The sequence below is a fragment of the Pleurodeles waltl genome, chromosome 4_2, assembly GCF_031143425.1.
Source record: "Pleurodeles waltl isolate 20211129_DDA chromosome 4_2, aPleWal1.hap1.20221129, whole genome shotgun sequence".
Lineage (NCBI taxonomy): Eukaryota > Metazoa > Chordata > Amphibia > Caudata > Salamandridae > Pleurodeles > Pleurodeles waltl.
This window is the reverse complement of record NC_090443.1, coordinates 587,019,200-587,045,212: the sequence shown is the minus strand read 5'-3', so window position 1 is coordinate 587,045,212 and position 26,013 is coordinate 587,019,200. Positions and strand designations below refer to the sequence as shown.

Below are 26,013 nucleotides of genomic sequence, written 5' to 3'. Positions count from 1 at the left end.
ACTTGCGTGTGAATTTGTATAGTTCTATTCTTGTGTCAACATAATCCCAATGCACATCAGGACAGAAACTCAACCCTAAGTTGAGAATGCGTTCTTGATTCTGGGTCAATTGAACCTTAGAAATATTTACAATGATGTTAGAGTTATCAAATTGAGAATCCCCCTCTAATCTAGATGTTTGTAATTTCTTCCTCTTCCCCCTCCACGTCTTGCGCCTCCTCGACCTCATCCTTTGTTCCTGTTTGATTGTGGCGTGACTTATTGTAGTAGTCGCATTTCCCCGTGAAAATCCAGTTTATTTGAAGAAGCCTCATCAGCTGATGAACTCAAATCAGAACTCTCATCTACTGAATTTACTTGCACATTTGCACTGTCGTCACAATTTTGTCTTGCGCTCTAAGAGTATATATATATCTATATATATATATATATATATCTGTCTATCTATCTATCTATATCTATCTATCTATCTCTGGGCAAATCACAAAATCTGTCCTTTGCTACCAAAATGAATGTGTTCTTGTGTAATGCAACAGGTGCTCATATAAAGCACTGTAATACTTTGTATGGAGTTCGCGCTATATAAAACTGAAGAAAAAAAAAAAGATGCATTCTAATATCTTGTTGTCGAGTTTGCTTTACATAAAACTCTAAACATTTTTTTTTTAAACTTAATAATTAAAAAGAGATCCCACAGACATTGCAAAGAAACAGCACAATGCCCGAAAACAAGGAAGAAGAAGAAATAACATAACAGCCACGCAGCATGAGGCAGCGAGGCTAAGTTACATGGCCGATTGTGCAATAATCCATGTAACAGGGTCAGTCTCTAATGCGATAACAAACCAGCCTCAAGGTAGGACAAACGTAAAGTATTTACCAACGACATCAAGGGATTTTTGAAAGGCAGGCCCAGGAACCAATGAAAGTGATGGGAGCGAGATGAGCATGGTTAAAGCCCACAAACTAGATCATATGTCGAGAAGAGCAGCACTTGCATGCTGCTATGCTTGACTTAAAAAGAGGCTCTGTAAAGTAAAGTATTACGTAGGAGCAAACAATTTGCAAACGTGACAACCAGGATTGATTACAGGTTCAGTTTCACATTTTGCATGGGTGCATATGAGAGCATTTCTTAGGGTCGATCGCGCTGCATCAAAGGCTAAGTTCATCAATTCTTGGACATGAGGTAATCGTGGGTACCAGGGAGTAGCACACGAAAGCTTGGTTGTATAAGGCTAGTTCATTTTGGTTTCCTTTTCAGGCATCAATACGTCCATACACATAACAGAAGCTAGCACACTACGACCCTTAGGCTCCACTGGGTATGGCACGTGACATGCTTCATATCCAGAGTTCTCTCTCTGCTTTCTTGGAACGTCCGGGGCATTAACAACCCTCACAAAAAGTAAACAAATCCTCCAGTACCTTGTACTGCATAACGTCCAGATTGCCATTCTGCAGGAGACGCACTTCTCCCCTGGACACCCACGCACCTATGCTTCCGCATGGGGCCCCCACAGGTATTTTTCTAATTACATCACCTACTCCCGGAGTGTGCGCATCCTGATTCACAGGTCAGTGTCCGTCACACCTAGTACCACCTTTGCAGTCGTTGAGAGCCTTTATGTGGCAGTATCGGGACTCCCAGCAGGACACTGTGTATTTCTACTCAATATTTATGACCCTAATGTTGACGCTGCTGATTTCTTTCAAGAAGTACTCGCCCTCTTGGGACGGGCAGATGCGGACTACATTGTACTAGGGTGTGACTTAAATACGATAGTGAACCCATATCTGGACTCCACTACCCAGGCCCCCAGCAGCAATCTGGGTGCACACCTACTCATTTGCAAAATCTGTGTCACGCACCTCCTCCGGGATGCCCGGCGACATCTCCATGCAGACACCACAAGCTATACCTTCTATTCAGTCCTGCATAATACCTGGATGTGCATCAGTTATTGGCTCTTGTCTGCCCGAACTCTTTCCTGGCTGGAGTTTGTGGTTCACTTACCCCGTAAATTATCCGACCATTCCACTGTTCAGTTGGACCCTGGAGCTTTCGCTGGGCACCCAAACTGAACGCCACAGGCGATTTCCATGTAATGCACTCTTGGATGACACATTCCATAAGGAACTTAGGGCTGCTATTGTGGAATATTTTGAACTTAATGTGGGCTATCTGTCCACACAGACCACCCTGTGGGAGGCCTTCAAAGCCTATATCAAAACATTCTGGCATTCTCTGAGACATTCAGAATTCCCTCACTCAAACTGAAAACGAATTGCAGGATAATAATACTGCCCAGCATTCTCAGCAGATGCAATCATAATGTTGGTCGGCCCTGCTTGAGGAGTTCCATTAATTTGCAAAGTGAGAGGTTGTGCATCTGAGTAAGCACACTCGTGTCTACCAATGCAGAGACAGTGATCGCACATGCTGCACACTGGCACACCTACTGCACCCACAACGGGGCTCTGGCTACATCCCAGAACTACAGGGGGTGATGGTTCCCATGCGACTGGTACAGCAGCCGTCCAGGAAGAATTTCAGCACTACCATGCCCCGCTCACAAACTACTCCTTTCAGACACTGCACACGTAGCTCCTTCGCCTTGGGCGGGCGGGCCGTCGACACTGGATTGACTGGGACACATCGACCCTGCCATGCGAGCGAGGCAGTTTTGGGGTGCCACACTTTCAGATAGATTACCTAGTGGCACAATGCCAGTTCACGTACCATTGAGACCGGCGCCACCCTTACACAATACCAGAAAGAGACGAAAGATACCCTGCCTTTACGAGCCATCTTGCTACAGGGGATACCCTTGGACCCACTGGACATATCCCTCTCAACAATCAGCTGGGCCTGGCGTAAACTTCTGTGTCTGCTGGGCTGTGACATTTTGTACCCCCAACTCCCTTTCCATAGTGGACAACCCCTGGCTGGCACCCGCTCGAACATACATTAGCCTGATTTGACTTGCACACTTTTTAGGGACCTTTTCCCAGGCAGCCTTACATAGTAGCATGCAGCCAACACCCACTTCACGAGTGCTACCCTGATAGACCACTTTATTCTCCACCACATACATAGTGCATTACGAGCTCAGACATCCACATACCCCTTGCCACCTGACGTGTTTGTGCTTTCCACAGTGCAGATTACAGACCCAACCAGTAGAAATATGGTGTCCAAACTATATCACACAAGCTTATCCTTGCTCCAGAGATTGTAAACTTAGAAAGACCTAGGAGTATGAACTACAACACCCACTAACTGACAAAATTTGGTTTTCCTGCTGCCAACAAAAGAAACTGGTATCTATGAATCAGACACAAACCCACTCACTTCAAATTCCTTAGGCGTGCTTACATCACCCCCAGCACATTAGCAAAGTACAATCCTGTAAGGCCCCCGTAGTGCCCCAAGTGCCATTCGGCCAACGCTGATTTTGCCCACTTGACATGGACATGTCATGCATTAGGGCAGTACTGAAGGATGTTTACTCCATGTCGTTCCATTTCAATAGGCTCTACTCTAAGCCCTGACCCTCTCGTCACTATGTGGGGAAATGTGCCAAAGATACCTCAAGGGGTGCGCAGATTTACAGCTGTGGCACTCTTGCTGGCTACTAAGAGGGAGTTGGCCATCTATTGTGGCAGCCCTCAGACCCCGACCACACAAACTTGGTTAACTAGCATGGCAAACTGACACCGGCAGTGAAATCCATGCCAAAACCTTATCACCCACCTCCAGACTCACTGACATTTGGGGTCCACTCTGAGGTTGCTTGGCACAGCAGGAGGTCCCGGACTCCCCCCTGAAGTATGCACCTTTTGTATCTCAGATGGTGAACAGCCCCACAGGATGTAGTGTTACAGGGGAAATACGGCCAATGAGACAAAGAACGTGCCATCACCAGCCAGGTCTCAAGCATACAGGTGCATACTGTCCTACCCGAATTACATATGCTAATAGTGGGGTGTGTTTATGTACATTATACTACAATGGCTCAGCCTGTATCACGTCGCTGCTCATTTTGTTCTCACCAGCTGTTCTTGATAAGGTATTTTTGTTCCCTCCTTTATTTTTATTTTATTATTATTATTATTATTATTATTATTTTTACTTCTGCTCCTTTTTCTCTTTATCTGCCATTCTCCTCTTTCTCTTCTCCAAAGCTTGTATCTCACGGACATATGCAACAGAGTTACCAGTGCACAAATATGAAATTATGTTTTATACTTAATTGTTTATGCTATTAAAAAAATAAACAATTTAAAAAAAACGATATATATTTCTTTTAAATCATTGTCTGTTAAAGTACCTTTAAAAATGATTTTAAAAAAATAAAATAAAAATAAAAACTTGCGCACAAAATGTCCAACATTGTAAAATGTGGGAGTTAAGACTCAAAAGAGATGCAGTAGGTAGTACAGAACACCTCATGAAAAAGACTTGTCTAAGATAACAGCATTGGCTTGTCTAGATTCTCATTAGTAAGATACCTCAATTTCAGTAGACAACAAAATGCTTTAACTATCCCAAGCTAACTGAGCTCTCTCATATCAACATTACTCCATTAAAGTTTTGATATTCATTTTACAGAAATAACTACGTGCTTAATTAAAATGTTTCTTACCTTCACACCAACTGCAACATCGGAGACAATGCTGGAAAAGAAAAATTAAAATTAGCGAAAGAAAGGATATTTAGAAAGCTTACCTAAGTTATAAATAAATACACCTCATTCGGATAGCAACAATCTATCAGTGTGCGGCAGAAGGAAGCTGCATTTACATGCCTTGGGAATCACGGGCAATACACTTGTTTTGAACTCTGAGCTACATACTAGTCTAGGCATGGTGCCTGACTTATTTTGATCAATAAAAAAAATGTTTGAAATAAAAATGAAAAATTACAGCTTACATAACTATTGCCCTTTTTCTTTCTAAACCCTAAATTTGTATACATCATTGGGGGGTGGGGGGGGGGGGGGGGGGGGAGAACCAAAGGTTAAAGTTACATTACTTAAAGGTTCTAAGACTTTAACTGACCTTAATAAAGTGAAGTTATAGTGATGCCCTGCAAGAGTAGAAAAACTAATGTTCAAGAGTATAAAAACAAAAAACATTCTATGTCAAAACCCGGAGGCGAGGATTATGCTTAACATCCTCTCTCGTAACCACAGGGTTAAAAAAATGAAATCACAAACAAAACAAGTCACCAACCAATCATGCTCCGTGAATATCTGTAAAGGGTGCCATCCCTCTTCTAGCTCAGTCTTTCTTTGCTGCTCGCTGCCCGTGTCAGATAAGTGCTGGGACTCCAGTTCCATTGCTCTTTTTAGGTTGAGCATAGCAGCGTGCCGCTGCTCCTCTTCTCAACATGTCATCTATTCTGTGGGCTTTAACCACGCCCATCACTTTAATTCGTTCCTGGGCCTGCCTTTCAAAAATCCCTTGAGGTCTTTCATTGGTAAATGCTTTGCGTTTGTCCCGCCTTGAGGCTGTTTTGTTACCGCCTTTGAGACTGACCCTAGTACATGGATTATTGCACAATCGGGCATGTACCTTAGTGTGGCGCACTATTTTATTCTTTTGACTCCCCGCTTCGTGCTCACAGCGGTATGTTGTTTCTTCCTTGTTTTCAGGCATCTTGCTGTTTCTTTGTGATGTCTGCGGGGGTCTTTATTTTTTGGGGTGGAATTTTATGTAGAGCGAATTTGGCACAAAGGTATTGGAGCACTTTATTTTGTTTTGCAGCTTTGTATAGCGTAACCTCGATACAAATGTATTACTGCGCTTTACATGAGCACCGGTTACATGACACAAGAACACATTCATTTTTGGTAGCAAGGAGGGAAAAGTGATTTGCCCAGAATCACAGGATGTTGAGCCGGCACTGAGAATTGAACTGTGTTCCCCAGCTCCAAAGTTGGATGCTCTGGCCCTTACGTCACAACCTCTCCCCTGGGGTTGTCTAGTGTGTGTTGGGGCAGTCTGGGAATAACACTTTTTTTGTTTTTTAATATAGTGCTTGCTAATACAGGTTCTGCCATTTCATAGCGCTGCAAAGCAAGTGCCATTCTTAACAAAACCGCTAAAATTAATTTGCACCGACCATGCAGAGATGAAGAGGCTAAAAAGCTATGTCAGGATTGTAATCTGTGACATTCTCATTCTGTCAAGACTTCTGCAGTGGATGCATTAACCAACTAACTTGAGTAGTGCATAACATTAGGCAATAGTACGTGCTCTTGATAACCCTCAGCGAGTCACTAACCAAGCACATCGGTTAGTTCTAAGCAAAATGATGGTAAAAGGTACCCCAAAAAGGTGGAAAACTATTTGTAACTCCAGACCCAAGCACTTCACAGCCTCAAGCTCGATAGAAAAAAATTAAAATAAATGTCGCCTTTGGATGCAAATTGGGGATCTATAATTAGAGTTCAGTTTGTAGAGGCAGACATTTCCCCCCATTTTACTGCCTCATTCTTTGGGTTAAATGCCACAAAGTCGCCTCTGTGGCTGGTTGGTGATATAAAACTTTACGTAAAGACAGCAGAAGGGGTTGCATCTCTAGGGTATCACAGCCAGTCTGTAGGAATGAGGCAAAAATGCTCCCAAGAAGGAGGCCTTGTTGTGGCCTTTCAACTGCAGCGAGAGGCCTGAGAGGGTTGCTGGGGCTCCTGGCATACATACACTACACGGTGTTCCGAGTGGTGCGAGGGGAGGGGTTCCTATAGGTCTAAACGTTTTAGGATTCCTATTGTGATTGGCTGTCTGGGCTACAGCTGTGCTTGGTACTAGGGCTAGCGTTCCTATTGGTCCAGGGTTTTTAGGGTTCCTGTTGGGAGTGGCTGTCTGGGATAGGGTTGTTATTGGTTAATATGACCAGGTTTCCTATTGGCTCTTGGGTTTAGGGTTAGGCTTCTGACTGGTCAAGGATAGGGTTCAATTGGTCAATAGGGCTTTTTAAGCCAAGGTCTCAGGGAGTCTCAGACTGGGGATTGAAGCTATGGGCAGAGAGGACAAAAGGTGTTTGGGCCAGGTACATCCTAGGCTCCACATACCACAATTACTCTGTTCATTGCCACTAATACCTCCACACATCGCCCACACAACAAAGCCACATTAACTTTCATCCATCAGACACCAGCTCCCTGTTCATACAAAAAACACCAGCACTACTCAGCCTTCCATCACAACCTTCTCTTCATCTTTTTACCAATTACACACAACCATATAATCCTTAAGCTCCACATTACCTCTTCCACCTATTGAATCTAACAGACTCTTAACTCTTGACCATACACTCCTACAAACCTCATACACTTCTCCAAAACATACATCCACCATCTGTACTATTCAATCACCAATCACCAGCAGTAACTCGCATACAAATCTTTCACAGGAAACCACATCAATATCTCCTCATTACTCCACAAAAACTAGATACACCACACAAGCATCAGCACATCAAAATAACACAAACTTTACCTCTCTTTCATCCATTGCACAATTTAGAGTCTTTATTATGATCCACATGCCCCTCCTCCACTCCTAACCAATACTCCTTCCACCCTAAAAAATGCTAACAAAATGAACATTCCACTCAACTTCGCATCCCTCTCAACAAGGCTATTCTACAACAAAAAGTAAACTCATCATGTCACTCTCAACCACCATGCCTACCAACAACAAACAAAGACCCAACAAAATGCCTCATTAGCTTGCTTGACGAGGAACACAATATAGAAAAAAACATTATTAAGACCCTTATACAGATATCACAACTATTAACACCTGCTACAAGCCCAAAATATACTGCCTATCCTTCTCCAAAACAAAATGGCACCACCAACAAAACACATTATTTAAACTGCCTTCTCAACAACCTGACTTACTATTCTTAACAGAATCATGGTTGGGAGATGACATGGCCCCAGTGTTGTATGAGGCCATTCCTCCAGGCTATTAAACTATCACACAAAACCCTAAAGGCAAAAGAGGAGGTAGACTAGCTAATATATTCAAACAAGCAATAAATCTCAGCAAAACAGAAAATATTTCCATACAAGATTGTGAGGCCCTCATCACCAGATGCAACCAAACACCAGCTTCCTCCAGCACCTTTCGCCTCCTTTACAGAACTTCGCCTAACAATTCAACATTCCCAGACATTTCAAGACACAGTTTCAAACCCTATAATTCAATACTCCAACCTCTGCATTCTTGGGGACCTAAACATTTGGTTTGACAACCCCAATATGCCACATACAAAAACTATCACCAGTGGCCTACTCACATTGAACCTACATCAGATTGTACACAATCCCACATACATCGCTGGACACATCCTAGATGTCATTGTTTCAAACCCAGGACTAATTACCGGTCAAAACATCATGCCAGTCACATGGTCAGACCACAATTTAGTAACTTTCAACATAAAACACCACAAACCAACACATTCAAGACAACCTTACATACACCCATCTATCTATTGACCATGGCACAAACTCAATTTTTAAGACTTAGAAACACAACAGCCAATACTGATCTAGACAAATTCTGCTCCAAAACGTTAGGAGTGGCTACAGGAAGCTTTTGAGATCCTATTACCACTCAAAACAATTTAACAGGACAAAAGAAAACCAACACCTTGGAGAAATACAGAACTAAACAAGATAAAACAATAAAATCAGAAGGCTGCAACGAACCTGGCTCAAAACAAACAAACACCTACACAAACTAAACAGAATAAACAAATCTTCAATCAAGAAAGTTAAAAAAAGTTAGTACTCAGGCAGCGTTCAAAATGCTAAATCTGCCAATATAGAATTTTATAAAATTCTCAACAAAGTTCGAAAACCCAAATGCATGGAAGGAACTCATCCTATCACTCAACAATTCACAAACAAACTAGAAATTATTATACAACTAAGGCAGACACATTGAAATCCTGTGTAAAACAAGGAAAGATCACCAGCACCACCTCATTTCCTAAAATCCCCTCCAAGAGTAAGCTAACCTAGCATCTGCACTCCTTCAAACAAATATCACAAAGTGAATTTATGGATCTGGTCAAAGCAAGCAATCATTCCGGCAGCCCTTCCGACCCTTGTCCAGCACACATCATAACGAACATTCTTTAAATACTTCTGCTGCCACACCTGTAAGAAGAATCATCAATAATTATTTGACTACAGGGACCTTGCCTGAAGACCTTAAAAAGGCATACATATGGCAGTTATTAATTAAAACAAACCTGGCCCCACACAAACCCAACAACTACAGACCGATTACAAATGGACCTTTCCTGGGCACACTGATAGAAAGAGTCGCATTTACCCAGATGTCACTTTTTATTGAAGATAACTCCATACTATCAGACTACCAAACTGCATTCTGCCCAGGAAGAGGGACTGAATCTGCACTTATCGCAAACCGGGATGATCTTAAAACAGTCGACCACAATGAAGTTGCTGCAATAGTTCTCTTGGCCCCCTCAGCTGCCTTTGACACAGTTGACCACGATACCCTACATCAAAGACTCTACAAAGCCAGCATTGAATGACATCCTACCTTCAAAACAGAAGAAATGTCATCTATTCTTCCCCTTTCTTCTCTACTTCACAAAAGCAGGGGTCCCTCAAAGATCAATCATCTCATCTATGCTTTTCAACATCTACATGTCATTACCAGAATTGATTAATTAATTTCAACTCGCATGCTACAACTACGCAGATGACCAGCAAATACTCCTTAAACTGGAATGCCTCAAAGACATCAGAAACTCACAAATCTTCAGTTGCCTCAGGGTCATTGATCAGTGGAAGATGTGAAGCCATCTCAAACTGAATGTTTCCAAAACCGAAATACTCACACGTGACAACTGGAAAAGTTATGACCCACTGTGCGCCCGGCCTGATGATCTGAGACCACAACCTCAAGTACCTAAGGAAGTTAAAAACCTTGGAATTACCATGGACTCCAAGTTACAATGAATGCCCAAGTGGGCAAATTAGCAAGATCAAGCTTCATCACCTTGAAAACTCTGTGACCCATTAACCCCCCTCCCAAAACATTTCCACACAAAGCCCAAGCTACTATCTCTTGTACTAGCTAAACTAGATTACACCAATGGCCTCTACCATGGATCATCTCAATCTACTATGAAAAACTACAACGCATTCAGAACTCTGCTGCCAGACTACTACATGTAAAGCCACAAGCCCACAACTCCTGCCCTGAAGGGCACTAGATTGGTTACCAGTTGCAGAACATCCACCTTCAAACGGCTTTCCATGGCCACAAAGCAATACATAAAACAGGACAGTTTTGCATCAGGAATAAAATCACCAAATATATTCAACAAGGAACCCTTTGCTCAAGACTCTCGTCCCCCTTTAAACCACCACCTTACAGGAAAAAAGACTACAGGTGGTACATCATTCTCTGTTCAAGCAGCCAAACTATGGAATTCATTCCCCCCAAATATAAGATCCATGGATAACTAATTTGTCTTCAGAAGACTACTCAAGAGTTGGCTGTTTTCTTCATAACCACCATATCCAAACAGCAATGGACTGCATATGCCTGTGTTAGTAAACATTTACAATCTGATTACGTGTGTTTCTTTATGAAATATGTATAATTACTATTAAAATATAAAAATAAAATGTGTACATGCTCTTTAAGCCTGCATAACAAATGTATATTTACTCATGGTTAAATGTGTGTGTGTATGTATATGTATATATATATATATATATATATACACACATACATGTACAAGTATGATTACAATGTATGTATGTATACATGCGTATATTATCCTATGCTTAAACTGCTCCTAGGTCATTTCATAGTTCCTAGATAACGTGTTAGATTAGATACTTATGAATCCCTGCTTTCTTTTTAGCTATCACAATGAGCAAATGATAGCTTAACTTTATCAGCAAGCATTTTGCTATTGAAAATTGATTAAAGATAAAATAATGGTTGAAGAGTACACAGCTAAATTAACTTCAAATATTTCTTATCTTTAAAGTCTGTGTTTATACAACATAACTTTAAATCTCAAAATAGCATATCCATTATTATATTCCTTACACATATATTCCCTTCCTACGTATCCTTTTAATATTTTAGTCATACTGTGTACATGAGGAAGAAAATAATAACACTCTACTAAGCTTTAATCTGTCTCCCCATCACCCTATACCTCCATCAATCTACCCTCCATCCCCACTCTGACTCATCCCAAAAGCATTCTACTACTTTGGTCTCCAAAGTCACCCTGCCTAAGCTCTTCCCTCCTCTACCGCTCCTGGCTCACCAAGCCTCCACTTACTACTATGATCTCCCAAACAACCCTACTATATTTTCCCTCACATATCTCACCTCTGACTCACCCAAAAACCCCTTCTACTACTACGCTCTCCCTAGACCCTTTCTCCAGACTCCTCCATCTCTCTTTTACTCATCCCAAGCCTCATCCTACTACTATAAACTCCCAATTAACACTTCTGAATTTTTCCCTCCTCTATTCCTCCATTATTCTATTCAAACCTACTAACAAACTCCCATTTCCTCTGCTCAAATGAACTCATACTAATACCATACTCCTATTTCCGGATACTCACCTGCCACTAATCATTTTGGGTTCTGGAGCAGTGTGCTAATCGACGAAAAGCGCTTTGCCGTCTCATCTGGGGTAGTAAGCGCTATATAAGTACAATTACAATTACACTCCAAACCAAAACAAATAGGTAAAAGACTCATTTACAATGCCAATAGCTCCAACGCTCACATATGCTAGACTTATTGCATTGCAAATGCTTGTTTGGTTTAATGATCTTGCTACTGTGCCCACTTTATTTCGAGACGCTTCTGCCTCTTTTCCTTAAGCGGCTGGGGGAAATGCATTGCCGCTCTTCAGATAATCTCCCTCGTCTAAGGGATTTGGGGCCTGGGCCCACAGCAGTCCACCAACTGCTAGAAAGCGTGCGGAGATCACACGTCAATTTCAAGACACTGCTTTTTCGTTGGCACACGGAACGGAACGCATCAAGTTCAATGTGAAAAATAAAGAAACTGAGAGCCTCCAACTGTGGTGGGTCTTTTATTCGACAGGCTGGAGTCAGAACACCCTACAGCAGTGGTTCCCAACCTGTGGTCCAGGGACCCATGCAGGTCCAACAAGACTCCTCAGGGGGTCCATGACTGCTTAGAAAATTAAATACTAATAGAATACCAAAGTTTATATAAAGTGGTTAAATGTACAATTGAAACATTTACAATGTACTGCAAATACCAAGGAATTCGAAATTGGAGGCTAAAAATTAAATTACTATCTTCAGATTGATTTTTCAGAGCAGTGCAGGTGCATCAAGCAGAGTACAGTATGGACAATGAGTGCTTTTAATTGAATTTAGAAACGCCTCAACCTTCCTATTAAAATCAAACTTTTTTTCTTTTAATTTATTTTTGTTTGCAAATTAAATAAAATGTTTTATCATTTATGTATGTGTTTGACAAATGTTTTTGTATTTTTTTGTGTACTGTTTTGCATTTCAAATCATCAATATTTAGGCTGGGGTATTGGCTTCCAGTAATGACTCAGTTGGGGGTCCCCGCATTCCAATAATCCATCAGTCCGCATCCCCAGGTTCTAGTAATGATAAAATGCAGGTCCTCAGAAGTCAAAAGTTTGACAACCACTGTCCAAGGGGACAGAACTTTGTACGAGGTGCAACTCTGCTTCAGGGGCAGACACTGCCCAGGCTTCTAGTTGATTCCCCCTAATAATATACTCATGGGAGATGAGGGCAAGTTGTCTGCCAGGGCCTTGGAACATCAATAATTACTGTTAGGCCCTAAGACGTTCCTTACGGTGCCCTTAAGGCCTGTACTTGCTAAGCTACCCTCTCACAGTACAAAGGAGCAGGCACTTAAAGACTTATTTTTAACTGGTGGATGGCCACCGTACTATATCATAATAGCCACTTAACAATCCGTCTATGAGATGCTTAACTGACAAGACTCCTGGAGTATTCTGGGGAACATTATGAAGAGGAGGAAGGGGTTTCCTACTTCCCCATCACAAAGCAGTTCTGGGATGCAGCGGCTTTCTCCATAATTCCCACAGTCTTGGAAGCAATGCCCCCCCCACCCCCCGGAGAAGAGATTCAGACATGGTGCAGAGGTGCCTATAACCCCTTGCACTGAAAGAAGGCTTACCTGGGCCTTTGGCCCCACAGCCTCCAGGGTCGGATTCTGCCCCCACATCCCCTTGAGAACCCACAACCCCCAGGGGTGGACTTTATTGCCTTTGACAGATTGTAGAGGGCATTCTTAGATGAAAACACCCTCTTACACTCCCACAACTGCCTTACCCAGTGACTGGCTGACAATATTTCCACAGAGACGTGTAGGCAGCCATTCTGGGACTCTGCTTCAGCCGAATTCCCGAAGAAAAAAAGTTTACAAGGGGGGGGGGGGGGGAAGAAGAGGGGGCCAATATAGGGTCATCTGACCCCCTTAGCTATGGTGCTGGGGGCACAGAGGGACCCCTCCCATCCCAGAGCAAAAAGCATTTTTTTCCCATTTGTGCCAGGAGTGGCGGCAGATCCTGCGCTTGTTTAAACGCTGGTCCAGGGGGCATTTAAATTTTGAAAGTAGGGTGGGGGGGTTAGGGGGTGCCCTGCCCACCCACAGCCCTGGAGACCACCACCACCTCCCCGGGGCTTAAAACTAAATGGATTGGAGGGGCGCACCCAGCCCCCACAGCCCCAGGGAACGTCACTTCCCTGGTGCTTTAAAATGGATGCTGGGCCAACCAGAACCCAAGAACCTGCCACCTCCCAGGGTTTTAAAATAAATGGATGCTAGCCCCACCACCCCCAACACACACACAAACCAAGGGACCGCCAGCTCCCTGAGGCTTTAACCTTAATTAAGGGGGGCACTACTTAATGTTGAAGGGGGCCACGTGGACCCCCTCACTGAGCCAATGATTGCCCTGGGGACCCCCCGGGATTCCCCCCAGCTTGCTCCGGGACACAGCTGTTAGCTATGACTTGGCAGGATCTTTGACAGCTCCCGTCAAGTCAGAACAAACACTCCATTTCCAGCAAGTGAGAGCTGTCAAACAGGTTTTTCTCTGTTTCCCTGTATGCAGAGATACAGGCAAGGAAACAAGGGAAACTATTGCTCTCAGAGAGCGAGCTGCATCTTTAGCAGCTCCCTCTCTGTGACAGCAATGCTGGCTCCCGTAGAAGGCAGAGAGCCAGCTGGGACCACAAGGGCCTTCAATAACCCTCCCCCGCCCCTCTGCTGTCGACAACAATTTTGGTTCTTGGTGTCGTAGAGGATACCCAGATGACATGGCCCAGCCCTAGGGGATGGGGTAAACAGGGGCCAAAATTGGCTGGGGGGAGGGGGGTGGTCTGCGTGGACTCACCCCAGGAAATTGTAAAAGGTCCTGGGGAATGGGGTCCTTGGGGACAAAATTGGCCGGGCGAGGGGGGCCATGCGGACCTGTGGCCAACTCCTGCTGCGCATGAGCAAAGGCTGTGCGCAGCATTTAGGGGTTGGCCGCAGGCCAGGACCTGCTGCCTACCACACTGCGCACCGCAAGGTTGGGTGGTTGGCCGCAGAGCCACAGGCTGTATGGCGGTGGTTGGATTAACAAAGTAATGAAAATTAACCAGTTAGAGTTATCTCAATTAACTATTACTCATGCACTAAGGTAACTATAACTCGCACCCTTGCCATGCACTGCTAATTACCCCACAAATTACGGTACTCATTACTCATGACATCTTTCATAACGTCATTGATAATATCAATGTAATATTTGCAGTACATTTTTTGATGAAAAAAACTGCATTGTGGGGGCCCTAGTTAGTTACCTTATGGCACAAGTTATTGTTACTTGAGAAAACTATAACAAGTGAATTTTTATGGTTTTGTACATTTAAAACATCAGCCCAACTAGAACGCCCATGCAATTTTTTTTTTCCTCTGTGTTTGTGTATGTGTGTAAATATATATATATATATATATATATATATATATATATATATATATTTGCGCTCACACCACAATCACCACTTCAACAAGTTTATCAACCTATCCAGAAGTACCTTATAACAGCCTCTCTTAAAACATATGCTGCAAATAGGTCCCTGTTCAAAAAATGTTTAATAAACAAATCACATCTCAACCTAAACAATCAAGAATTTTTTTTAAACCTAACACAAAGCTACCATTCTCAAGGTAAATTACCAAATTGCAAGGTGACTGGCAGACTACATATTAAATAAAAAATCCCACAAACAAGTTTCTATCCAGTTTCACACCCAAATGCAGTATCAAGACAGCCTTTCTACAAACTGAAGACAGCACCCTAGAAAAAAAAAATTTGATGATGGTAATGTATGCCTCTAATACTTTTAGACCTATTGGTGGCGTTTTATGCCAACTACAACATGCTAAGCTTTTAGTCATACAAAATAGACATTAAAAAAAGAAGTTCTAAAATGGTGCAGCTCTAAAGGAAGTGGCGCACCAGCACAGAAACAGGAAATTTCACTGCTTTCAAAACAGCACTCAACCAGAATCACCGCCAATTAAAAAGAAATAAAGAAGAACGCACTCAAGGACTGCATCCAAGCCAGCACTCACCGGAACAAGGAGCTCTTCGCCATTGTGAAGGAGTTCTCCAAACTAGCAGCCACCAAAAATGCCATCAACTCACCTCCGGCACCCAAAATGCTGTGAGACACCCTGGCGATGTCTTTCATGATAAAATCGCAGCCATCTACAAAAACTTTCAATCCCCAGCAGCATCAGCCTGCTCCCACCTACAAACGCAAAACCCAAGCAGCCACTGACAAAATCAGGGCCATTCTGTACCACAGCGAAACTGCAGCCATCATTCTACTGGACCTATAGGCCGCCTTCAACACTGTCTCCCACACCATGTGGATAGGCTCCACATCAGAATCCAGGGACACACCTTCAAACGGATAGCATCATACCTCATCGGAAGAACCCAGAAGATCATCTGCGGCATGGCTCAAGGATCATCCCTCAGCACTGCCCTCTTCAATACATAAATGACGCCCCAACCCCCTCCCCCCCCCCCAAGCCAATATTGTCAGCTTGCACAGACTTATCTGCTACGTTGACGGCACCCAGTTCATCCTCTCGCTGACAGAAGGCACCACCACCAGTGCCGACTTCCACAAATGGATGATGAACTTTGCCAGCTGGATGAAGGACAACTGCCTCAAGCTGAACATGAACAAATAAGAAGTCCTCATCTTTGGGAAACCACACCTCACCATGGGATGACACATGGGGGCATGCACAACTCGACACACCCCATCCTGACAAACCACATCCACAACATCAGCATCATTCCAGACAGCAAGCTAGCCATGAAGCAACAAGTAAACAGTCTCAACTGCCTGCTTATACACCCTATGCATGCTCGACAAAATCTTCAGGTGCCTCACAGTTGACATCAGAAAGACTGCCACACAGGCCCCCATCAACAGCAGACTGGACTACGGGAACACTATGTAGGAATCAGCACATGCCTACTGGAGAGACAAAACGAAACTCCGCTGCAAGGCTCGCCCTCGAACTCCCCAGACAGACCCACATCACACCCCCACCTCAAGAAGCTACAGTGGCTCCTGATCCAGAAAAGATGTCAGTTCAAAATGTTGACCCACAATACAAAACCCTACACAACACAGGACCAACATACATTAAAAAACTCACGAACTTCCACCAACCAACCAGATATTTACTATCTGCTTCCCTCTTCCTTGCAGACACCCCCCAGATCTGCAGAGCCAACAGCAGAGGACGCTCTTCCGCTCACCTGGCGGCCAAAGCTTAGATGTGTGTGTGTGTATATATATATATATATATATATATATATATATATATAGAGAGAGAGAGAGAGAGAGAGAGTGAGAGAGAAAGAGAGAGAGAGTGTGTGTGTGTTTTTGTTTTGTTTGGGGGTGCCCCCTTGGGCAAGGGTCACTTCCCATGGGGACACAGTACTAAATGTATTTTCTGCCCTCCTTGGGGTAGATAGGCCTATTTTTGAGTAGCCCCATCTGCCCTTATGGCAGAATCCACATAGGCACCAATTTCTAAATGCTTGACGGTTGGGCGTTTGTCAACTGACAAAGTATTTGCATTTGTGATAAAAAAAAAAAAAAATCTCCTTTTTGTTCTAGTTCAAAGCTTTTGCTTTTTTTGCTGTGGCTCCTTGCGGTTTTGGCAGTGGTTGACCTGCAGTTAGCATAGTTGCATGTTTTAGGTAAGTAAAAACAATTTACTCCAAATGAGTAATGATGCAATGCATGAATGGCATGTGTGTAGGTGGTGTACTAAATGCAGGTTTGTGTGTGAAACTGTCCTTAGATTTGTGCACAATGATATTTGTGTTGTCTTATTTCTAATTTGCTTTTCTTTCTTTCTTTTTAGTGGGATATCATTGGTGATTGCTGTGTCTGTGCAGAGTAGTTGCTGGTGAGTCAAGCTTTTTCAGGCAAGTGAGCGGTATAGTTTTTGAGTTTATAACTCTTATTGATAAAGCTACACTTTATTACTTATCTTACACAGTGCTGGTTGTTGGTGGTGCATTTGTCCAGTTAATTTTCGTAGGAAAGATCACGGCTAGCCGCAGGATAACCACTCAGCAGGTGGTTGGTATGCTTTTTGAGTCATTGTCTGATCATGATTATGAGACGGACTCTGCATCTGAGGCAGAGGAGGAAGTGAAAGATTCTGGCAGTGAAGTTTCTGTCGGAGAGGAATCTTCTGATGAGTAAGCCACACTCAGTGCAGATGAAGGGCCTGTTTTAGAGGAGGACACTGATGTGCCATTAGTGCAGCAACCTGGGCCTGAAAGGTTTCCTGTTAGAAGACCCGAACTCTGGGTTGCCCCAAACATTGAGCAGCCAGAGTTGCCTGCCTTTACTGGTCTCCCGGGGTGTAGAGTCAATACAGAGAACTTTATGCCTGTCAATTTCTTTAAGGTATTTGTGGATGATGTGTTTTTGGAAGAGATTGTTGAGCAGACTAATTTGTATGCGGAGCAGTATTTGAGGGACAACGCTGCTAGACTTAGGCCACATTCTAGAGCTACCCAGTGGATTCACACAAATTTGGAGGAGATGAAAAGGTTTTTGGGTTCGACTCTTTTGATGGGGTTGATAAGGAAGCCGTCACTGGCTTCTTATTGGTCTACTAGTCCCTTGATGGCAACCGCTATATTTCCTGCAACCATGAGTCGTAATCGGTATTTGCTACTTCTTAGGATGCTGCATTTTGTTGACAAAGCATTAGCCTTGCCACAAGATCACCCCGATTCTGAATGTCTTTTTAAGATTAGGCCTGTCCTTGATCATTTTGTAAATCTATTTTCAGAGGTCTTTGTTTCAGGCAAAGAAATAGCTGTGGATGAGTATTTGGTCCTCTTCAAGGGTCGTTTGGTTCTTAGGCAGTACATTCCTAGCAAGAGGGCATGATATGGAATAAAATTGCATATGCTGTCTGAAAGTACTACAGGATATGTGTATAGTTTACGTGTCTACACTGGTAGGGATTCCAGCATTGACCCCCCTGCTTGTCCTCCCACTTTTGGAGTTACTGAGACAATTGTGTGGGAACTTGGTAGATGACTGTTCAACAAAGGTCGCCATTTGTATGTAGATAACTTCTACACTGGAGTGCAGTTGTTCAAGGAATTGTTTAGAGTGGACACTGTTGCTTGTGGCACAATTTGTTGTAACCGGAAAGGCTATCCAAGGGAGCTTGTCTGTAAAACACTTGAGAGGGGACAGTGCAGTGCCTTGCGGATGATGAGCTGCTAGCTTTGAAATTTTCAGACAGGAGGGATGTCTACAGGCTAAGTACCATCCATGATGAGTGTACTTCCCCGTGACTGGGGCCAGGTTGCTGAAGTGCGCAAACCTGTGTGCATTTTAGATTATAATAAGCACATGGGAGGTGTTGAAAAGAGTTGATCAAAGGTTGGAACCTTATACTGCTATTCGTAAGTCTTACGTTGGTATAAGAAGTTTGCAATTCACCTCTTCCACTTAGCAACTTTTAATGCTTTTTTGTGTTTTAGGATAGGTCTCCAGAGTCAAAGATGACATTTGTGAAATTTCAGGAGTCAGTGATAGAGAGCCTTATTGTGGTGGAACAGGCCAGAGTTCCTAGAGAAGCAGTGGTGGAGGATGTGGCTAGATTGACAGATCGCCATTTTGCTGAGCACATTCCTCCCACACCCCAAAAAATACTTGCCAGCTAAGAAATGTAGAGTGTGTTTTCGAAGAGTTATCCGGAGGGAGACTCTAATGTACTGCCCAGATCGTCCTTCAAAGCCTAGGCTGTGTGTGGGTGGTTGTTTCAAGAATTACCACACCCAGAAAAATTACTGGGAACAACCATGAATGTAAACTGCCTGTTTTGTATTTTCATGTGTTCAGTTTCACGGTAGGCATTTCCGTCATGTACTTAGAGCTTTTGTTTTTGTAGTTTTGTAATTATTTAGTGGTTTCTTTGTTTTAAAAAAAAAAAAAAGTGATGCCAGTGTGTGTGGAGTGGCGCTTGGCTGACGGTGTGCACATTCACTTGCTGTTGGCTACTGCAACACACTGCCAGCCCAACGCCAGTCCACACACTCCCATCAGCTGGTGTGATTGCTTTATCAGGCATGTGGGCGTATGTAAGTGATGGGCCCTTGAGCGGCGCTGTCTGTCAATGCGCGTGTTGTAATGTGCTGGGCCCGTGACTGGCGGCGTGAATGGTCTTGTGCATGTCATGTATGAAAGGTGTATGAATGGATTGTAAAGCGGTTGGTGCCTTGCCGTGGCTTTACAGCTCACAGTCATTTGGTTCAGTTTTTTGGCCTTTTAGTTATTAACAGTGCATTTCATTTTTGTGAAATCTCTTGTTAATAAAATTTGATCCACTGAACCATCACTCAACCTCGTGTCAAACCCAACCAGTATGTGTGGTAAAAATGACAAAACCTGCTCCGCTGTAATCAGGCGTCGCAGCACACCTGTGACACACTAGGTGTCTCGGGTGGGACCCAGATGATGAACTTAGTTGGTGGGTGAGGGTTCTTTTTAACATAACCTAAGTGCGTTTCTTTTCACAATTTGTATTTGGAACATAACAAAATGATCTATTGGAAAACTACCTGTGTTTGGGAGGGGGGGGCGGCACCTATGTTTTTGGTCCCGGGTGGGGCCTTCATCTAGGGAAACCTACCAAACCCAGACATGTTTTAAAAATAGACAACCCAAGGAATCCAAGGAGGTGTGCTTGCCTGGATCCCCCAACAGTTTCTTACCCAGACTCCTCGGCAAACCTCAAAATTTGCATTTAAAAAAATCATATTTTCCTCACTTTTCTTTGTAGGATCACTGCTGCAGCACAAATTTCCACCACCCAGCGTTCCCCTCAGTCCCCCAAGTAAAATGATACCTCACTTGCATGGGTCCTCATAGCAGAGTCTGCCTAAAATATGTATAAAAGAAAAATATGTGCTTATCAACTTGCTGTGCTATCCCCTCAATATCTACAAGTTTTTGGCCTTTTTCTGTTGCAGGCACCTGGCCCACCCACACAAGTGAGGTACCATTTTTATCGGGAGACTTGGGGGGGGGGGGGGGGGGGGGGGACACTGGGTGGAAGGAAATTTGTGGCTCCTCTCAGATTCCTGAACTTTGTCACCGAAATGTGAGGAAAAAGTGTTTTTTTGGCCAGATTTTGAGGTTTGCAAAGAATTCTGGGTAACAGAACCTGGCCAGAGCCCCACAAGTCACCCCATCTTGGCTGTCTCTAGGTGTCTAGTTTTCAAAAATGCGCTGGTTTGCTAGGTTTCCCCAGGTGCTGGCTGAGCTAGAGGCCAAAATCCACCGGTAGGCAGTATGTAAAAAAACACACCTCTGTTTTCTGTGGAAAAATGTGATGTGTCCACGTTGTGTTTTGGGGCAGTTCCTGTCACGGGCGCTCCGCCTATCCACCCAAGTGAGGTACCATTTTTATCAGGAGACGTGGGGGAACACAGAATAGCAAAACAAGTGTTATTGCCCCTTGTCTTTCTCTACATTTTGTCCTTCCAAATGTAAAACAGTGTGTAAAAAAGATGTATATTTGAGAAATGCCCTGTAATTCACATGCTAGTATGGGCAACCCGAAATTCAGAGATGTGCAAATAACCACTGCTTCTCAACACCTTATCTTAGGGCCATTTTGGAAATACAAAGGTTTTCTTGATACCTATTTTTCACTTTTTATATTTCAGCAAATGAATTGCTGTATACCCAGTATAGAATAAAACCCCATTGCAAGGTGCAGCTCATTTATGGGCTCTGGGTACCTAGGGTTCTTGATGAACCTACAAGCCCTATATATCCCCGCAACCAGAAGAGTCCAGCTGACATAACGTTATATTGGTTAAAAAGAAATCTGACATCGCAGGAAAAAGTTACAGAGTAAAACGTGGAGAAAAATTGCTGTTTTTTTCACCTCAATTTCAATAAAAAATAAATATTTCAGCTGTTAATTTATGTAGGAACCACTTGTAGGATCTACACAAATGACCCCTTGCTGAATTCAGACTTTTGTCTACTTTTCAGAAATGTTTAGCTTACTGGGATCCAGCATTGGTTTCTCACCTATTTTAGTCACTAAGTGGAAGGAGGCTGAAAGCACAAAAAATAGTAAAAATGGGTATGTCCCAGTAAAATGTCAAAATTGTGTTTTCTAATTCAGGTCTGCCGGTTCCTGAAAGCTGGGAAGATGGTGATCTTACCACCGCAAACCCTTTGTTGATGCCATTTTTAGGGGCAAAACCACGAGCCGCCTTCTGCAGCCCTTTTTCGCGTTTTTTTTTTTTAAACGAAATTTTCACTGTATTTTGGCTAATTTCTTAGTTTCCTTCAGGGGAACCCACAAAGTCTGGGTACCTCTAGAATCCCTAGGATGTTGGGGAAAAAAGGATGCAAATTTGGCGTGGGTAGCTTATGTGAACAAAAAGTTATGAGGGCATAAGCACAAACTGTCCCAAATAGCCAAAAAAAGACTCGGCACAGGAGGGGAAAAGGCCTGGCAGCGAAGGTGTTAAGCTACACCTTGTTTCTAGTACCTTGGATCTCTTTACTTTAATTAAATGGATGTCTGCTTTCTCTCTAAAACTGAACACACAAAAAAAAAAAATATTCTGATAAATTACAAACTCCCTCCACATCTGCTAGTACAGAAATGTCTCAACTATCTTCTCCCACTGACTATCGCATCACCACTGGTGTCATCCACAAAATCCTCTGGTTTCAGCAGAGTTCAACCAAACATGGGTAGGACTGTCAAGTCAGCAACATGCAAACTACACTTCCTAAGAAAAATCAAATCCTGCATTTCGCAGCAAATTTTAGGACTGTTGTTCAATTCCATGATGTTGGAGGCAACACTTTCCAAGCTGGGCTACTGAAATTACTTGCACTTTTTAAAGAAACTCTGCATGTAAATCATCTATAACAGTGATTCTTAAACTTTTAACTACTGTGGACCCCAAATTAATCTTAACTGAAAACAAGGGACTCCCACTGAATCATATTTGAAATCCAAAGGACCCAGACCGTGATTATTGAGTATCGGGTTGAAGCATAAGCTATTTGAACTGCAAAGCAATACACAAAATTACTGAAACAAGCATTCAGATAAATGTACACAGGATAGCATTGTATTTAATTTGAACATACATATTTTTTGTTGTTGTTTCCAATGTCCACCAAACCGCTCTCCAGCACAGCGGGGTTCAGAGATACGCGAGGGAGGCCTCATGTTACATTCATCTTACCAGAGTCAAACGTCTCGCACTCCCAAAATAACTTTCTTGTAGTTAATTTATTGTGTCACAGTAACAAACAAACACGACAGACGCATTTCAGCCCTCAGCCTTTGTAAATATATATATATATATACATATACACACACACACACAAACACACAAGTTTGATAGGAAGATAAGATAATTTTCTAAAAATTCAATTTAGGCCACCCATTAGCCACTGTTTGATGAACTCACACTACTCCTATGAATCAATCCAAGGATACCAATTTAATTTTTAGCCTGCAATTTCAAATTCCTTTATATTAACAGAACATTTTTTTTTAAATTAAAGGTTAGATTTTGCTTCTTTATTGCTGCAGACCATAAGTTCAGAACTGCTGATCTACAATGCAAATAAGTCAGACCATACGGCTCGTATCCTTAAGCAACTATGCTAACTATCTCCAGTATCATGCATTAACTGCAAAACTTCAAAAATCGCTCTGTGTTGCTTTCTTGTTAATGTGCTTCTTCCCGCACACTCCTGTTAATTCCCCTACCTGCTCCCTTTCTTCATGTACACACACACCAACTCTGGGTAGATTGGTGCTATGTAGCTGCCTGTACGTTTTAGCCCCCATCCTCAAACTACACCAATTAGTAAGGACAGACCATCCACCCAAACTGTCTATCATAACAGAAACCAAGAAACATGTGCTTCCGCAACCCAGCAACCAGAAGACACTTAAAAGAACTAATGCTAAGATCATATAAATTGCAATTTAGAGTACCATAAAATGATCCATGTCTTCCAACCCGCAGTCTTCACTAAACACATTTACGCCTTTGGAAATAGACACAGGCCTACAGAGTGAGATATTTAGATCAAGTGTACTGACAAATAAATGCCCATAACTGCAGTCCAAAGCCCAAATAAACTGTCATTACAAGAAACTAGCCTAACCTGCAAGAAGTACAAACTAGCTTACTGCATAACAAATAATCTTCCCACTTCTGATCAACCGCCAACCTTTTATCAAACCTGATAGCGTATTCAACACAACGTGCCACAACCAGCAAATACTTCAGACCATCTTAGAACAAGAAAACCCTAATAACATCGTCTACACTCGACAAGTGTCGCAGTACCGTCGAACGAACAGATGATGACGATCAACCAACCACCTTAAACAATTCAAATACAGACCACAATTCGAGAATAACGGTTGATCCACCAACCTATACCTATCTGACCCAAACAATTATAGAGGCAACCATCAGTAAGTAAGAAAACTCGGTGACGGTGGACTACAAACTATTCTTGATCCCATGTCGGTCAAGTCACAAGAAGTGCATTCTACGTAATCCAAAAAGTGTCGCGTCTTCCCACACCTTGGAGGAACCAGCGGAAATAGTCACACTAACGGCTCACAGCGGGGAAAACTTTACAGAACATTTCCTTACAGCTCCGCCATAAATGCCTTATTCAGCATAGGACGTGGGCTGATGGTTCAGCGTTCCACCAAGAATGTCATAAAAGGCATGTAAAATAACTGTAGGCAACCAATGAATGTAATAAACCATGCACGATCTCCATTTCTCCATTTGCAGCGTGCCTACCATCCAATTATGCGAGCCAGCACCTCAAAGGAGTAAAACGAATTCATTGCAAGACGCAAAGGGAAACATCGTACTTAGGACATGCATTTAATGACACTGGACGATGCCACAACTGTCAGATCATGTAAACAATGGAAAGTTTTGGAGGACTTAGTTGCACATATTCAACAGGCTTTCGTGAACATCAGTGAAAGCACAGGATTGTTTAGGAGGTAACAGCGTGTTATCTGTTTAAACCCAAAAAATAACTAATGACCCTTTAAACACAAAAAATAACTTATGACAATCAGAATAAAAAAAATGGGGGGGGGGGGGAGCTTGTACGTCACGGTCTAAGACGTCCCAATGGGCAGAATGGAGGGCTGCAGACAAAACCAATAAGTGAACAGTCGCAAAGGTTTGACTACTTAAGTCAAGGACGGACAGCTGTTGAACTGTCATGGCTTTCATAAGGGCGTTAAAAAAAGTCAACACGAATTCATTATTTGTGAAATAAAAATTTGAGTTCAAGTAAGACCACTGAAGCCGTGCAGAATTTTCAACGGAGGGCCGCGACTAGGGCTCGGGGGGGCTGAAGGGACTCAACACTGCTAAAGAACCTTACAGCACTAACCCCAGTCCCGAGCCTCGTGTCTTCTAGGAACAAAGCTGGGCTCTGGCGGCGGGGCACTAAAGGGAGGGGGAGGCGGGCCCTCTCCCTGGACATAGTGCACACTTAGGTGGCCATACTGAGGCCTTACGACACAGCCATGATAACAAACCATGCTCCCCATGTTTTAAACAAAATATTCAGTTTGCCGACATGGCGAACAACTACATAGAAATGCCTAACCCGTTCGGTAACCCTTCGTAAGATGATGACAGGGCCCTCATTTTAACAATCGGCGTCAAAGGTTGTGTGGCAAGTCCACGCAACAGTCCCCGCCAGAGGCGTCACGCCGCCACCCTGACTACCTCATCCCGGCACAAGGCGCACAGTGGTAACGTGCAACCACCTACCCGTCCATTGCCGAACAGGTCGCCGCTGCGATGGTAAGTACAACAGTGCAGCCGCCTCCAAAACACAGCGACAAAATGGCGTCTCTCGGTGCCCGGAAACTGCCGAACCTGAGTGTGATGAAAGCCGAGAGCTGACGGGAATAGCCGAAGAGTTGGTGGGGAAGCGGCGAATGGGTGCACTTGCCTATTCAGAGAGAATGAGGGCGTGGTTTACAACCCTGGAGGTGGCTGGGCGGGTCTTTCAGTGTGTCGTTCGTGCTCGCCCCGCTGATGGGACTTGCGGAAAGTGAAACCTTGGTCAATTAGTGCGGATTCTGTCAGTCATAACTCCAGTAATGTTCCCCAAAAGTGTAGTTTGAAAATCAGGGGATAAACGATACGTAACCAAGGTACTGGAAATGTGCAATGAAAATAGAACGTGAATGCCATTTGATTTTAAGAAATCCTTGCTATTGTAAGGCAGTTTTTCTGCCGAAAGGTTTGCTTATTACCTGGGG

The 26,013-nt window shown here is 43.3% G+C and overlaps 1 protein-coding gene across 2 annotated transcripts in view; it reads right to left on the bottom strand.

Moving 5' to 3' along the window:
- Positions 1-25,682, bottom strand: part of PTBP2 (polypyrimidine tract binding protein 2) — a 135,413-nt gene extending 109,731 nt beyond the window's left edge. Inside the window, exons 1-2 of one of the 2 annotated variants that reach the window (XM_069232134.1) lie at positions 25,517-25,682; positions 4,650-4,680 (exon numbers count right to left, since the gene is read on the bottom strand). In XM_069232134.1, coding sequence (XP_069088235.1) covers positions 4,650-4,680; positions 25,517-25,524 — 39 coding nt within the window. In that variant the 5' untranslated portion in view covers positions 25,525-25,682. The remainder of the gene's footprint in view (positions 1-4,649; positions 4,681-25,516) is intronic. The other variant, XM_069232135.1, reaches the window with a different exon arrangement.
- Between the last annotated feature and the right edge of the window lie 331 nt (positions 25,683-26,013).